Genomic DNA, 13,099 nt, shown 5'->3' with positions numbered 1-13,099 from the left:
AGAGGGACAAGAGGAGTGCTAAAGGCTAATGTGATGATTCTGTCTATTCTCCTCTTCTGTTGCAGTGGCCATTGGGACAAAGTAGTGGTGGAATATTTCAAAAGCAAACTCAAGGAAAAGCTACAGTTTCAAGCAAAGATTCTTGGCTGGTCCCTGACTTGGGTTCCTTCTCCCTAGGAAGACTGGAATTTAATTTCCGGAAGATTGGCATGGAAAGGAGGCAGGAATTGTTAAAAAATGGAAAAAATGCAAGTGTGATACAAATGCTTTATTTATGACTTCTAATCAAAATCACAGTAAATTACTATAAAGGTTTAAATATAATCCTAACATTAATAATTAAGCAAGACACAGCCATCTTGACATTTCTGATGATAGCACAATGAAGTCAAAATAATTGGTTTTCCTTTGGGAGAAAAAAACAACAGAAATAAATCTGGGAAGGTGAAATCAGGGTCTTAGCTATGACATTCTTTTACTCTCGTTGTGAGTCATTTTAGCTTTCTTTCCTACTCCAAATGATGGTCCACTCTCCCACAAATAAAAGCATCATAGAAAAAAGAAAACTCTTAGAATATCATGAACTGAAAAGTGAATATTTTTTCTCACTCTCCAGTATCTTTGTGAGTTTCCTGAATGATAACATTTTAGTTCTTGGCTTTAAGTCCCAATTATTAATCCCTGGAAGGCAGTACTTAGAGGAGAGAAGCTAGGGCAATATGCAGCAAAGAGGTGTGCACCAAGAAGTACTGGCAGAGTACAATGTGGTGAGATTCTAAGAATGCGTGCTTAAACTGCCCTTGCATGTTAGCTGGGAGGACCAGAGTAAGAAATTTTCTAACTGCAGAGTCAGGGAGAAGAATGCAAACACTCTAAAATGTTTCTTCTACACTAGATTTCATGTCTTATCATTAGTGATTCATTCCTTTGGGTTAGCCATTGCCCTTGGTAGGTTTGTAACCATCAGCTACAAGGCAGGCTGTTATCTGAGATGCACTCTATTTCAAAGAAGACTGGTTTGTGGAATATAGTGTGACACTGCCCCCAGAAGAGTGCTTGTGCATTTGAGAACTTTAAGGAGCAGAAAGAGTTGGAAAAATGAACATTCAGAACCTCAAGTCACCAAACACATATTCAATCAAACTAAGGAAATGTTTGTAGTCTCTCCCCTGAGTCTTCTAGCTCTTATAATGCAAGACTGCTTCCATCCTTTTCCTCTCTCCAGGTGCATAGTTATTTCCAGGAAGCCTGAGCAATAATGGTAAGTGCTCCAAAGAGGCATGGCCTCATAAAAGATGGGGCACTCCTAGTGACACACTACAGCAGAAGACACAGATCCTCACTCAGGAAGCTTTCCTTGAGAAACAGGCTTTTAGGCAGAATGGAGAGTGAGGTCTTCTTCTGGCTGATCCTTGCCTTCCATCTCAGCAGGTGAGGGAGCGGCAGCCTCTGCCCCTCACCAAGACAAGTCTGAGGAGGGACCCCAGCTGAGGAAGATTAATGTCCAGCTCTACCTCCCTGCAGATCCTTGTTTCTCCTCCCAGTAGCATCGCAAGGTTTTGTTCAAGAGCTGCAGTCTGACCTGAGCCTCCAGATGATCACGTGAAGAAGGTAGAGGTGGAGTAGCAGCAAGACCAAGGGACGATGGCCCTCTGGTTGTTGAATGGGGCACTAAGGTCTAGCCACCCATACCCACTTGGACATGCCCTGTCTACCACCAAACCCAGAGTTGCTGGGGTGCATTTTATTAAATAAAACAGAATTTTCCTTACAGCATCTGGCCTAAGCTTCAGGCAGAAGCATCTCCAGCTTCAGGCATGAAGTGACATCCTAAGGGTTTCTTGGCAGCATGAGAGAGAAAGCATGGATATGTACCCATGTTCTCAAGCCATATAAATCTGGATAAACTGTACTGCTGCAGAGGAAATCATAAATCACACATCCTAAGGCCAGGATTTCAGTATTTTTGAAGGGTTTCATTTCTCCTCCCTACCAACTTTGATATATGTACTTACTTAATAAGGGTCTGGGGAAGGTTAATTGAATTAATATATGTAAAGTGCTTTTAGTTTGAAGAGAATGTGCAATATAAATGGAAGTGTCACTAAAAAGGTTAATCTAATTTACATCCAACACTTTCAGTTCATAGTGTTAATGAACTATATCCTTTTAGAGAGTGATTAATTTATAGAAATGTGATTATTTTTCTTAATGCTATATATGGGTAAGCTTTTCCTATTACTATAACTAACTTTATAGGAGAATTCAGCATTTTATAAATTAAAATAATAAATCAAACACTCCTGTAATGGTTATATTTCATTAATTACAAGGAGACATGCATTAGATTAACATTTATCTGTTTTAATTAATTTGCTGCAATGCAGCCATCCATGCAAATTGGAAAACGACACATCAACTTGACATAATATTAACAGTTTTGACTGGTTCTTCCTGAAAGTTGATGGGCCTGCAAACGCTGCATTTTTTATGTAACCATGGTGACCACCAGTTGTGTGATACATGCAGGCTATACATCAGAGAACTGGGAAGAGACTCACGCTAAATTCAAACTTCTCCTGAAAATATAATTAACTAAATTAATAAGACGGTATAAAGAAAGAAAGATGGAGAGTTTTGTTTTGGAGTTTGAGTCTCAAAGATTTCTTAAATATGACCACCTTGTTTTTGTAAGCACTTTATCCTTTCAAAAGGCATCCAGAGCCACTTCCATTTGAATACTCAGAACTTTCTTGGGTAGAGGTGGTGCCACTGCGTCCTTTCTGCATGTGATAAAGACACAGACCCAGAGGGGCTGAGTGATTTGCCCTGAACCTCACAGCTCATCAGTGGATCTAGGTCACGAGTTGGAGACCATGACCTTTCTTTGATACTCCACAGTGATTTTCTAGTCAGACTTGATTGAGACGCCAAAGTTTTACCTAACTATATAATACAGCAGACATCATAGAAATGCAAAGTGGCTGAAGTCACAAAAATGATCTTTTTTTTTTAACTGGCAATTTTCACATGACAATTTGATGCAGTGATTCTGTAGAAATAAGTCAAACGTTAGCCAATTAAGCATTCTCAGAAGCAATGAGAAAAACACTGACAGACTTTCTGAGTGAGAATTCCACTGGTATCTGCCGGCCTGACTGTTGAATACATTTCAAGGTGGTGAATGTTCTCCTGACTCATGTGCAGAACCGAGTATTTTAAACCACTGAGGAGCAAATGCTGCAAGTTGATTTGGGCAGAGAGTCAAATAACTAAAAGGGAAAGGCCTGATGGGCAGCTCCTCTCCATGACTGAAGGAAGGAAGCAGTGCTGATGGGAGAGGGTACATGGGCACAGAGCCCTGCAGGATTTGCAGCCAGTGCGGGCAGCAGCGCCCTAGCACCAGTCACCCCCTCAACACTCAGCATTCGCTCTGGGCCTCGGACAGTGCTGGGCAACAGTCATACAGAGGTGAGCAGGGCACTTCCCCCTCCAAGGGCTCACAGGCACCCTGGGAGACAGGTGGCAATGGGAGCCCTGACAGGGGAAATAAAGGACTGGTGGGTGAAAGACAGAGGAGCACAGCTCCCACCTGAAGTAGCACTTAGTTGGCAGAGGCAACTTAGTTTGCTGGAGTGGTTCTCAGTCTTGGCTGGGCAACAGAAATACTGGAGAGCTTCACATAGATTCCCAGGTGTTGTCCCTGAGCAACTAAAACAAAATCTCTGGGTGGGTTCTGGGCATTGGTGTTATTTTAAATCTCTCTCAAGTGGCTCCACTGTGCATCCAGGGCTGGATAAAAGGGGGGACTCTGAAACTAAACTTTCTAGATTTAAATCCCAGTTCTACTGTTTTACTACTTGGGTAAACTGATAAGTAGCTTAACCTTCCTTGCCTCAGTTTCCTCATCTGTAAAATGGGGATAATAAGAGTTCACATCTCACTTGGTGGTTAGGAGGGCTGAATGAGTTAATATTTATAAAGTACTCAGAATAGTGCTTGGTGCATAGTAAGTTCTTGAAAGCATTAACTATTTGGAAATTTCTAGAAAGCTCACTGACAGGAGAGAAGGCCAGATGGGCAAAATCAGTAGACTTTTATGCCAGGCTGGAGAGCTTGGGATCTATTTTGGGAGGTCTGGGGCTTCCCTGGAGAGGTTTGTCAGAAGGAGTATGATTGTCTGTTCTAAGAAGGAGGTTTGGGTAGCAAGGATGAAGGTAGAAGTTCTCTGAAGATACCTCCAGTCCTGGTCTTTGCTCTGTGAATGCCTGAGCCCCTAACTGAGGTTATGATAGGGATGGGAGAGGTTGGTGGTGGGTGGCTTTGATACACCCACCCTAAAACTGAGACGAGCTGATTTCCTCCGGGATGGGAACTGGTAGCCTGTTACAGCTTCCATCCCCAGATGCTGGTAGCACTCCTGAGGAAGTGGCTACAGAAGGTGGCATGAATATTAGATTCTGGATGCTGGTGGTATAGTCTGGTGCCTGTGGAAGTAGACACCCCAGGATCTCAAGGCACCATGCTATTTGGACAATGGGCATCACATGCAGTAATAACCTGTGAGGGAGGGAAATCTGAGGCAATTCCAGAGTGTTAAGCTATTCTCAAAAACCTTACAGACCTTAGCGTGGAGGGTAAAAGATAGAATTCATGACTGAGATGGAGTTTCTTGCAGGTCTGGTGGGAGTGGCATATATGTTGCCACCCTGACAGCAGTGTAATGGGAGAGTTGGAGAGGGGGTCAAAATTAGAGTCTTGTGCTTTCATTTGCACAACAGGCTAAACAAGGCAGAAGCAATGGGAATTGAGGAGAAGTTCTAGATGGTGATGATAGAATAAACCGGACATAAGGAAGGATGGGTTGTGATATTTGTGGAGAGACAAGCATGCTGGAGGACTCTGGGGGCTCTGGCTTGGGTGAATGTATGGATGATGTACCTTTCACCCAAACAGAGGTCACAGCAGAAGCAGTAGATTCTTGGAGGAAAAATGAGAGCTTGGGTTGGGACATATGGGGCTGCAGCATCCTAAAGGAAATAGATACTGAGTGAGCCTTAGGTGAGGTAGGAAGCTCAAAGTGAGCTAGGGAAAAAAGTATTGATCGGGGCATCTCTGGCCAATCTCTGGGGAGGATTGATGTGAGTAGAGGGTCCTGAGCTGGGGACAAGCAAGATCCTGAGAAAGTATTGGAGATAAGTTCCCTGTCCTTAGAGTTAGAAAACTGCTCAGTAGTGAAAGAAATGGGCTTCAAGTGGCCATGTTCCAAAATGTCACCTAGCTCACCACATTGGCTCCCTGGTGCTGGATTGCAATCAACTGCATAGTCTGACCCCTTGTCCTGATTCCTGATCTGCTGCTATATGCCCTGTAATGTATATTTACCAATCTGTAAGAGGAGTATCTGAGAACAATACAATGGCCATATAGAAAATCCTGCCATGACAGTAGAAGAAAAGGCAGCCCGATCAACAGTCTGACATCTGCTACTCCTATATGATCTCCTCCCGCCCTTGCCATGCACACCTCTCAACATCCCCTTCTTATCCACTTTGGTATCTAGCCCTCTAACATGTTTAAAAGTGTGTATCCTGGCCTAAAATGGAGTCAGAAGAGGGCAATATTTAACCCAAATGAATGACTGTAACAGAAGACCTGTCGGTACAAAGGCCAGCCAGCTGGGATAGTCTTTCTGGTATAGGAGACCCCTGCAAACACATCTGGGACTATACAGAGCAGATGGCTGCCTCCGTGGCTTGAGGCCAAGCATGACAGGAGGTGAGGAGGGCTTCAAGCTGTCTGGATGAGAAGAAACAGGTATTGCTCACTTGGAGAAGTGAATCAGAGAGTGAGGTTTTCAGGGAAACCAACTCTTTCAGCAATTTTGAAGTAAAATCCAAATAAATATTCTTGGACAGCAAGGCAATGCCTTCCAGGGCAGCAGAGCCTCACTGACCTCACTCAGAGCCTTCCTCAAGCAGACATCACATCGTTCTGAATAGGTAAGCCTGTGTGAAGAGGGGAACCCACGCAACCCAGTCTATTCTGAGTTTGTAACCTCAGTTTCACCACCTCTGAACTGTCAGACTTTGGGCAAGTTACCTCACTGCTCAGTGACTCAGTTTACTCCTCTGTAAAAGTGAGATTGTAGGTTTACCTCCTTCATAGGGTTGGTATGAGGATCAAACCAATGGACATACATGAAGTGCTTCAAGGTAGTGCTTGCACATAGCACTCACTCAATAAACATTCACTGTTTTATTAGCTCTGGAATCTGTATGCAGAGATAATATTTGACCTGGCTGAGCTCCCTCTTCACTCGTGCCTGTGTGCCAATCACTCTTACCACCTTGTATTTACCTGCCCAGTGCAAACCCCTGCCCCCGACATATGCTTCCCAATGCCTTACCCATCCATCAACATCCCTTTTACCTTCTGCATAAATCTTGCAGAAGATTTATGACCTCTATTCTTGCCAACTTCTTCCTTTCCTGCAAGGCTTTTGGGCATCTGTGATGCACAATTTACCATTTTCCCATAAGTCACCAAGTTCTGCAATAGTTTGTGTGATGTGTGATATGCAATGTTTGCTCTAGACAGAGTGTGAACTCTTCGATAATTGGAACTTGCTTTTATCTTTTTGTTCCCCTCACAGAGAATAACAGGAGGCTGAGAAATAGTAATTGGCTGAAAAGCTAGAGAACAGGACCTAGCGCATGTCTGGAAGGGCTAACTCTCATTCTAACCATTCTCCTCTGACCAGTACTCCCTCTGGCCTCCTGCCTGTTTCTTTCCCAAATCTCAGAGCATGATCCTCTGTCCTACACAGTGCCAGGATCTTCAGCTCAGTGCTCTTCCCCAGCTCAGGCCTCCCCATGGTCTGTTCTCAAAACCTGTCTTTCCCAGGGAACCATTTCCACAGGGTCCAATTAGTGATGGGTTAGATAATAACTAATAAAACAATAATGTGTTTCAAGCTGTTATATGAGTATCATAGCTTCAGTTACCCCATTCCATATAGACAAGTATTATCACAAAGCTTGTCAATACCTTTAAAAAGTATGCCTTTCTGTCTTCTTGGGTAGCAGGGCTTGGATGAAAGTATGAACTGGGCAGGGGATCTTTCCTTACAACGCAGATCACACCACATAAGCTCCCCTCCAGAGACCAGAACCTCCCACACCTCTGGCACTGGCACATGGAGATATGCTTGTTTATTTACTTATATAGCAAATATTGCTGACCTTTACTCTGAGCTGGCCCTGCACTAAGTGCCAGTGCTTTTGAGATGAATGAAATGGAGCCCTGGCTTCAAAGATATCCATAGACGAGTGGGAAAAAAAGTATGTCTTTTTACAAACAAGTCAAGCCAAATGAGTGTGTATGCATGTGCATTTACATTTATATATGATATTTACACACAGGTGCATACCCACACAAGGAGAGAGAGGCAGAGAGAGACTGAGAAACAGAAACAGAGATAACAGTTTGAGCTGAGAAAAGATATGAACAAAGCTATTGGATTTCTAAGTGATCAGAAAAAAAATTCACCAAATCTCAGACACTAAAACAACTGAAGAAGTGATCAATAATTAGTCATTGTATATTTATGCCTTTTACATGCCCCAAACTGGGCTATGTGTTCTCTAAGCACTATCCTGACAACCATTTTACAAGGTAGATCTCTGTCTCCCCATTTTAGAGATGAGGAAACTGAGGCTCAAGTTGTCCAAGATCATCTAACTAGGAAGTAGTAGGGCCAGGTATGGAACTCAAGTTTTTCTGGCCATATGCCCAAATTTTACTTTATACAGGAGAGAGGAAAACATGTAAAATGTCTACGTCAAGAAATGACAGCACTAGGGATTACAAACAGGGGTGTTCACCAAGCAAATCACTGTGTACTGCTCATCTCACGTCTTGAGGCCAGGCTCTGGAGATATCAGGAGAGTCAGGATGAGCCTCTAGCACTGGTCTCTGAGCCCTGAGGACTAGAGTCAGACAAGGAAACACAGGCATGCAGGAAAGCGAGGCAAGTCACTCAACAGTAACCAGCCTAGGAAGGTTCCTTATGGAAGGCCATGTCTTGAGTAACTGAGGAAGGTGACTTACTAGCCTGCTGCCCAGAGAGTGCAAGAGAGGTAAAGGGTACATTTCGGTCCAAGAACCACAGGCATTTCAGGATGGCAGCAGGTCAGAGTACACTTTCTGATGCATTGCTGAGGGCTTTTTGGCATTTGTGCTTCAGTTGGAAAAATGACTCTGTTATACCACTAGAAGACACCTGCTACTTACCCAAAGATGATTTAGACCAAGCCACCATAAAAATTCCACACTACCTTTGCCCCTGCAGGAAGTTATGCAGTGTACAATCTGGAATATTCAAGGATGGTTTTTGAATCTGTGGGAGAGAGAATGAGGTGACTGCTCTAATCAAGAACACTGGTCTCCATGGTGAAAGCAAGGTCCGTTTCCCTCACCTCACCTGCATGCCCTCTTAAACAGCCTAGACACTCATACTGTGCTCTTCTGTGGGTGGGACCACAAGGGCTCCTGGGTAACTCAGAGATACAAACAGCTCAACTTCCTTGTGGTCCTAGACCGGCTTTCAAAACCACTGGGAAGACTGTCTGACAAACAGGGGGTACTGGGTATAGTGACCTTTTTATTCTCATCCCAGTCCCATCCCCTCTAGCTGGAGGTCTTGGCAAGTCATTTACCTGTCATAGAATTTGTTTCTTCATCTGTGAAATGGGCTAACACTGGCTCTGCCTGTGTTGTAAGAGTTAGAGATTGCCCATGTAACAGGATTAGCAACAGTGCCTGTTACATACTAAAGAGGGACTCCATACACTGAAATTACTACAATTACACCACACTGTTGTTATTCTGCTCCATCCTCCTGCTTACCTATTACTACCTGCTGTTTTTGTAAACCTTGTCTCTGCACTCCCATCTCCTTTGCCTGTGTCTCTATCACAGTCAGTACTATACTTTGGACAAATTCTCTCTGCTGCCACTCTCTTAAAATTTTCACATAAAAATCTTCCCTCTCCAACTAAAACAGAAGCTCCTCAAAGAAAGGTAGGGGTGGGAGGGGTGGGGGGTGGCCTTCTGCTACCAGCATAGAAACTTCCAGAGCACTGAGTCAGGCTCTCAGCACACAAGACGGGCACTACAATTGATGGTCTATACTTGAGTATTGTTCCAAATGACCTCTATGCCTAGATGTTGGGAATTTAAAAAGGACTGTGTACCAAGTCCTTGAGGTCTTGGGACCACTGACATTTTGCCAAATTGAGCACAAACATTGAGGTATTGTCTAGATTGCATTGTCTTCTTTCCCTTGGATAAGACATGTCTTTCTCTGCCTCCAGAAACTCTTTGGGTCCACAATAACTTACCAGCTTTACTCACAGAACATGCGCATGTGATCTGGTCTCTTCATGGAATCCAAGAAGTATTTATCTTTTTTGAATAGCCAAAATACGTAAGGGTGAAGGGAAGGAGTTACAATTGCCTGGCCACTGTATGATTTCTGAAACTGGAAATATATCTACACTGAAAGTACAGTGATTCTATAGTTGTCAGGGATTAACTACTCGAGTCCCAAAAGCAAGAAGCAAGAAGCACAAAGGCAGAACAAGCTGTGCACCACAGACACAACATCTTACACCAGCCTGAAGCTGGGAGCACATGCTCCCAGACAGTTGTTTGGAGGGTGCATTCAACTCTGTGAGAAAGCTTGACTCCAGACTCCCAATGTTTTTCTACACATGAATACAGAACTGTATGAAAGAAGAATCTATTTTTTTGTTCAATCTTCACATGCCTTCCTGATTTTTTTTTTTTTTTTTTTTTTGTGATGGGAATAACAATAGTATGAACCTTAAAAATGGCAAAGTCAGAGGCAGGGTGCATTATACATAAAACATACAGCTTTATTATTTCAAGCATTCTTCAGAGATCATATGATTTGGAAACATAAAATACAAGTGCATTATAATAAGGAAAGTCAGTCCTGTAAATACTAACTAAAGTGTCATAATAAATGCCTCTGTTGTAATCAAATATTACACGTCTTGAAAAAAAAAAAAAAGGCAGCAGCAAACAGAGCTCTTTGCAGCCCCCCAGTGGTTGGAAGGGGAAAGAAGCGAGAACAAGGGGAATTCAGACAGTTAACTCTCAATCTGCAGGGCCAATAAATATTTTACCCTGGAAAGACAAAAGTCTAGTTGTTTGTTTGTTTATTTTTGAGACGGAGTATCACTCTTGTTGCCCAGGCTGGAGTGTAATGGCACGATCTCGGCTCACTGAAACCTCTGCCTCCCGGGTTCAAGTGATTCTCCTGCCTCAGCCTCCTGAGTAGCTGGGATTACAGGTGTGTGCCACCATACCTAGCTAATTTTTTTTTTTCTTTTAGTAGAGATGGGGTTTCTCCATGTTGGTCAGGCTGGTCTCGAACTCCTAACCTCAGGTGATCTGCCCGCCTCGGCCTCCCAAAGTGCTGGGATTACAGGCATGAGCCACCATGCCCGACCTGACAAATGCCTAGTTTTAACCAAGAAATGAATATGTTCTAAGTTGGATGTTGGTTAAAATGCACATAATTATCCACATAGGTGAATCATTGAAAGTCTGTTTTTTTTTTTCTTTTTTATCTCTCTCCTTCTCTTTCTCGCTTACCTCTATGAAGTTTCCCAGTCTGACCTGCGAACTCAGCCGCACATTATTACTACTCACACCAGATCCTCTTCCCAAATGATTTCTTCCCTGTTCTGCACTTGCTGTGTGCTCTTCACCCTCCTTCAAACTTCCGTTTGCAGACATCTGCTTACATCAGTTACTGTGCTACAAAATGATGGGAAATCTCCCCCCAGCCCCCAAAAAAGTAATTTGCCTGTTTAACAAAGTGTCTATATTGGGAAAGAACGGGGAGATGTTTGGAAGTTCATTGTTTTTTTATTCTTGTCTTCACCAAAACAACAGTCTCTCAGCTTGATCCCTTCATATCAGCCACTTCTTTACCGCACTGTGAGATATTTTCATAACGAGTTTTTCTCTCATGAAATTTCTCATTTCTAAAAATAAAAACTGCCTGTCAAGGATACACCAAGAAAAAAAAAATGCTGAAAAGAAATAGAATGGCTGCTTATAAAATATTTTCAAAACGATGACACCAAAAGATTTAAAAATTACCGATAAACATAATCTCCCATGTTCTTCTCAAATGTATCACACCTAAGTTATTGGAGGGCCAGTTCCTAAGGCCAGACAAGGCGAACTGCCTGCCTCCAGCTCTCCCCAAACTCCAAGAGTAATGCAGCCTGATAGGCATTCCCTCCCCTAAGCTGGTGGTTAACTGTAGTTCAAAGCCAGCGTCCGAATCAGGCTGTCTCTAGTAGGGAATCTACTTTCTGACAGGCGCAAACCCCTCCGTCCTCTGATGATTGCCAGGCAGGATTTGGGGACCAAGTACCCCCTCATTGTCACCTGGCGGATTTGGCCACAGCCCACAAACCAAACGCACGCCCTACTTATGAACAGCGCAGAGAATCAACAAGTTATCACTAAGCTGCGAGCCCCAGCTAGGATCTGCCACAGCCTTTCCTGAGCCCACCACTGTTCCCCATCAGCTCTGCTCTTTCCTCGCCTCCCCACCCGCTGCAAGAACATGACCTCCTGTTTCAGACCCGGCCCCCATCCCAGGGCTCCCGGCGCTCCCAGGCAGCTGTCGAAGTCCGGGGTTCGCCGGCTTCCAGGCTCGCCTGACAGAGTCAGGCGTTCGCTTGGATCTAGCTTCCTTCCGGGCGGGAGGTCAAGCTCTTCAAAGGAACAGGGTGGGCAGGGGAGTGGTGCCAGGTTAGGCTCCTCGGTCCTCTGGAGCCAGAGCGAAGTAGGGGAGGTAGCCGGGAGCCCGACATCCAGCGCTCCTTCCGGACCCCGCCGCCCACCCGGAGGGCACGCGTTCCCCGGGGAACCAGAGCCGCCCTGGGGGAGCCTGAGGAGTGTCAGCGGGGCCTTCCTTGGAGCCTACAAGTTTCCACTCCATTCCCGAGCTGGGAGTTGGCAGACAAGTCACAGCTCGGCTACCTCCTTGAAAGCACCGCCGCTGATCCTTCCCCCCCCCCCTCCCCCTACTCCGCCAGGCAGGACCAGACACCTGCTTGTCCCCGCGGCGCGCCAGCGCCCTGCTCGAGCCGTCCCTGGACCAGAGCTCGAAACTCACCCACTGCGCTCCCATCCCGGCACAGCCCTCAAAGTTGTCGGTACTCCCCAGACCTCGCCTTCTGCTTGGCCCCTGGACCCCGCCCAGGGGTTGGGCCGGCCTCCGCGGGTGGACCTCTCTGGTCCGCGGCGCATGGACCTGACTTCGGGGATCCAGGGCGCACAGAGGCCACAGAAGCTGCGGCAAGGGAGGGTGGGCAAATCCAGCGTGAGCCCGGGTCCTTGCCGCTTTCACCCTCAAGCCTGCCCTGCCTCCCTCCTGGGAGAAGAGCAAACTTCCCCAGCACCCACCTTTAGCCGCGAGGAGGCGGCGCTGCCGGCTGTCCCCGCCACCGCCGCTGCCGCTCCCCACGCCCAGCGCCAGCAGGAGCGGCACCCAGTACAGTCGCCCAGACAGCATCTTCGCAGCCGCCGCCAACAAGCTGCAGCCGCCGCCTACTGTCCGCGCCGGCTCTCGCCTCCCGGTGCCTGCCGCGCCGTGGGCCGCCTCGCCGTACCCGATGGGTGCGCTTCTAGCGCCGCCGCCGCCGCGCTCGGCCTCCGGTTCCCGCCGCCGCGCCGCTAGCTCGCCGGCAGCAGCCGCGCTCACTGGCGCGGACCCGGAGCGGCTCCGGCGCTCACCCCGGGACGGCCCGTGACGTCACGGAGGGAGGGAGGTGGCTCGTGCATATTCATGAACGCGGGCACCGGCGCCGGGTTCGGCGCTCCCAGCCCCAAGGCCCCGACCCCCAACTTTCCTCAGCCATCTCCACGCTCCGAGGCGCTGTCCAAGTCCTCCTGCCCCAGTCGGGACCGGGCCCCCAGAGGACGCTGCTGGGCGGCTGCGGGGAGCCCTCCAGCCCGGCGCCTCCACTCCGGCTCTCCGAAAAGC

General features: G+C 46.4%; 1 protein-coding gene across 1 annotated transcript in view; it reads right to left on the bottom strand.

The window, feature by feature from the left end:
* Positions 1-12,812, bottom strand: part of CLSTN2 (calsyntenin 2) — a 637,108-nt gene extending 624,296 nt beyond the window's left edge. Inside the window, exon 1 of the mRNA XM_023192121.1 lies at positions 12,520-12,812. Within this exon, the coding sequence (XP_023047889.1) occupies positions 12,520-12,628 (109 nt within the window). The 5' untranslated portion in view covers positions 12,629-12,812. The remainder of the gene's footprint in view (positions 1-12,519) is intronic.
* Positions 12,813-13,099: the final 287 nt, after the last annotated feature.

The sequence above is a fragment of the Piliocolobus tephrosceles genome, chromosome 2, assembly GCF_002776525.5.
Source record: "Piliocolobus tephrosceles isolate RC106 chromosome 2, ASM277652v3, whole genome shotgun sequence".
Taxonomy (NCBI): Eukaryota; Metazoa; Chordata; class Mammalia; order Primates; family Cercopithecidae; genus Piliocolobus; species Piliocolobus tephrosceles.
This window is presented reverse-complemented; position numbering and strand designations above follow the sequence as displayed.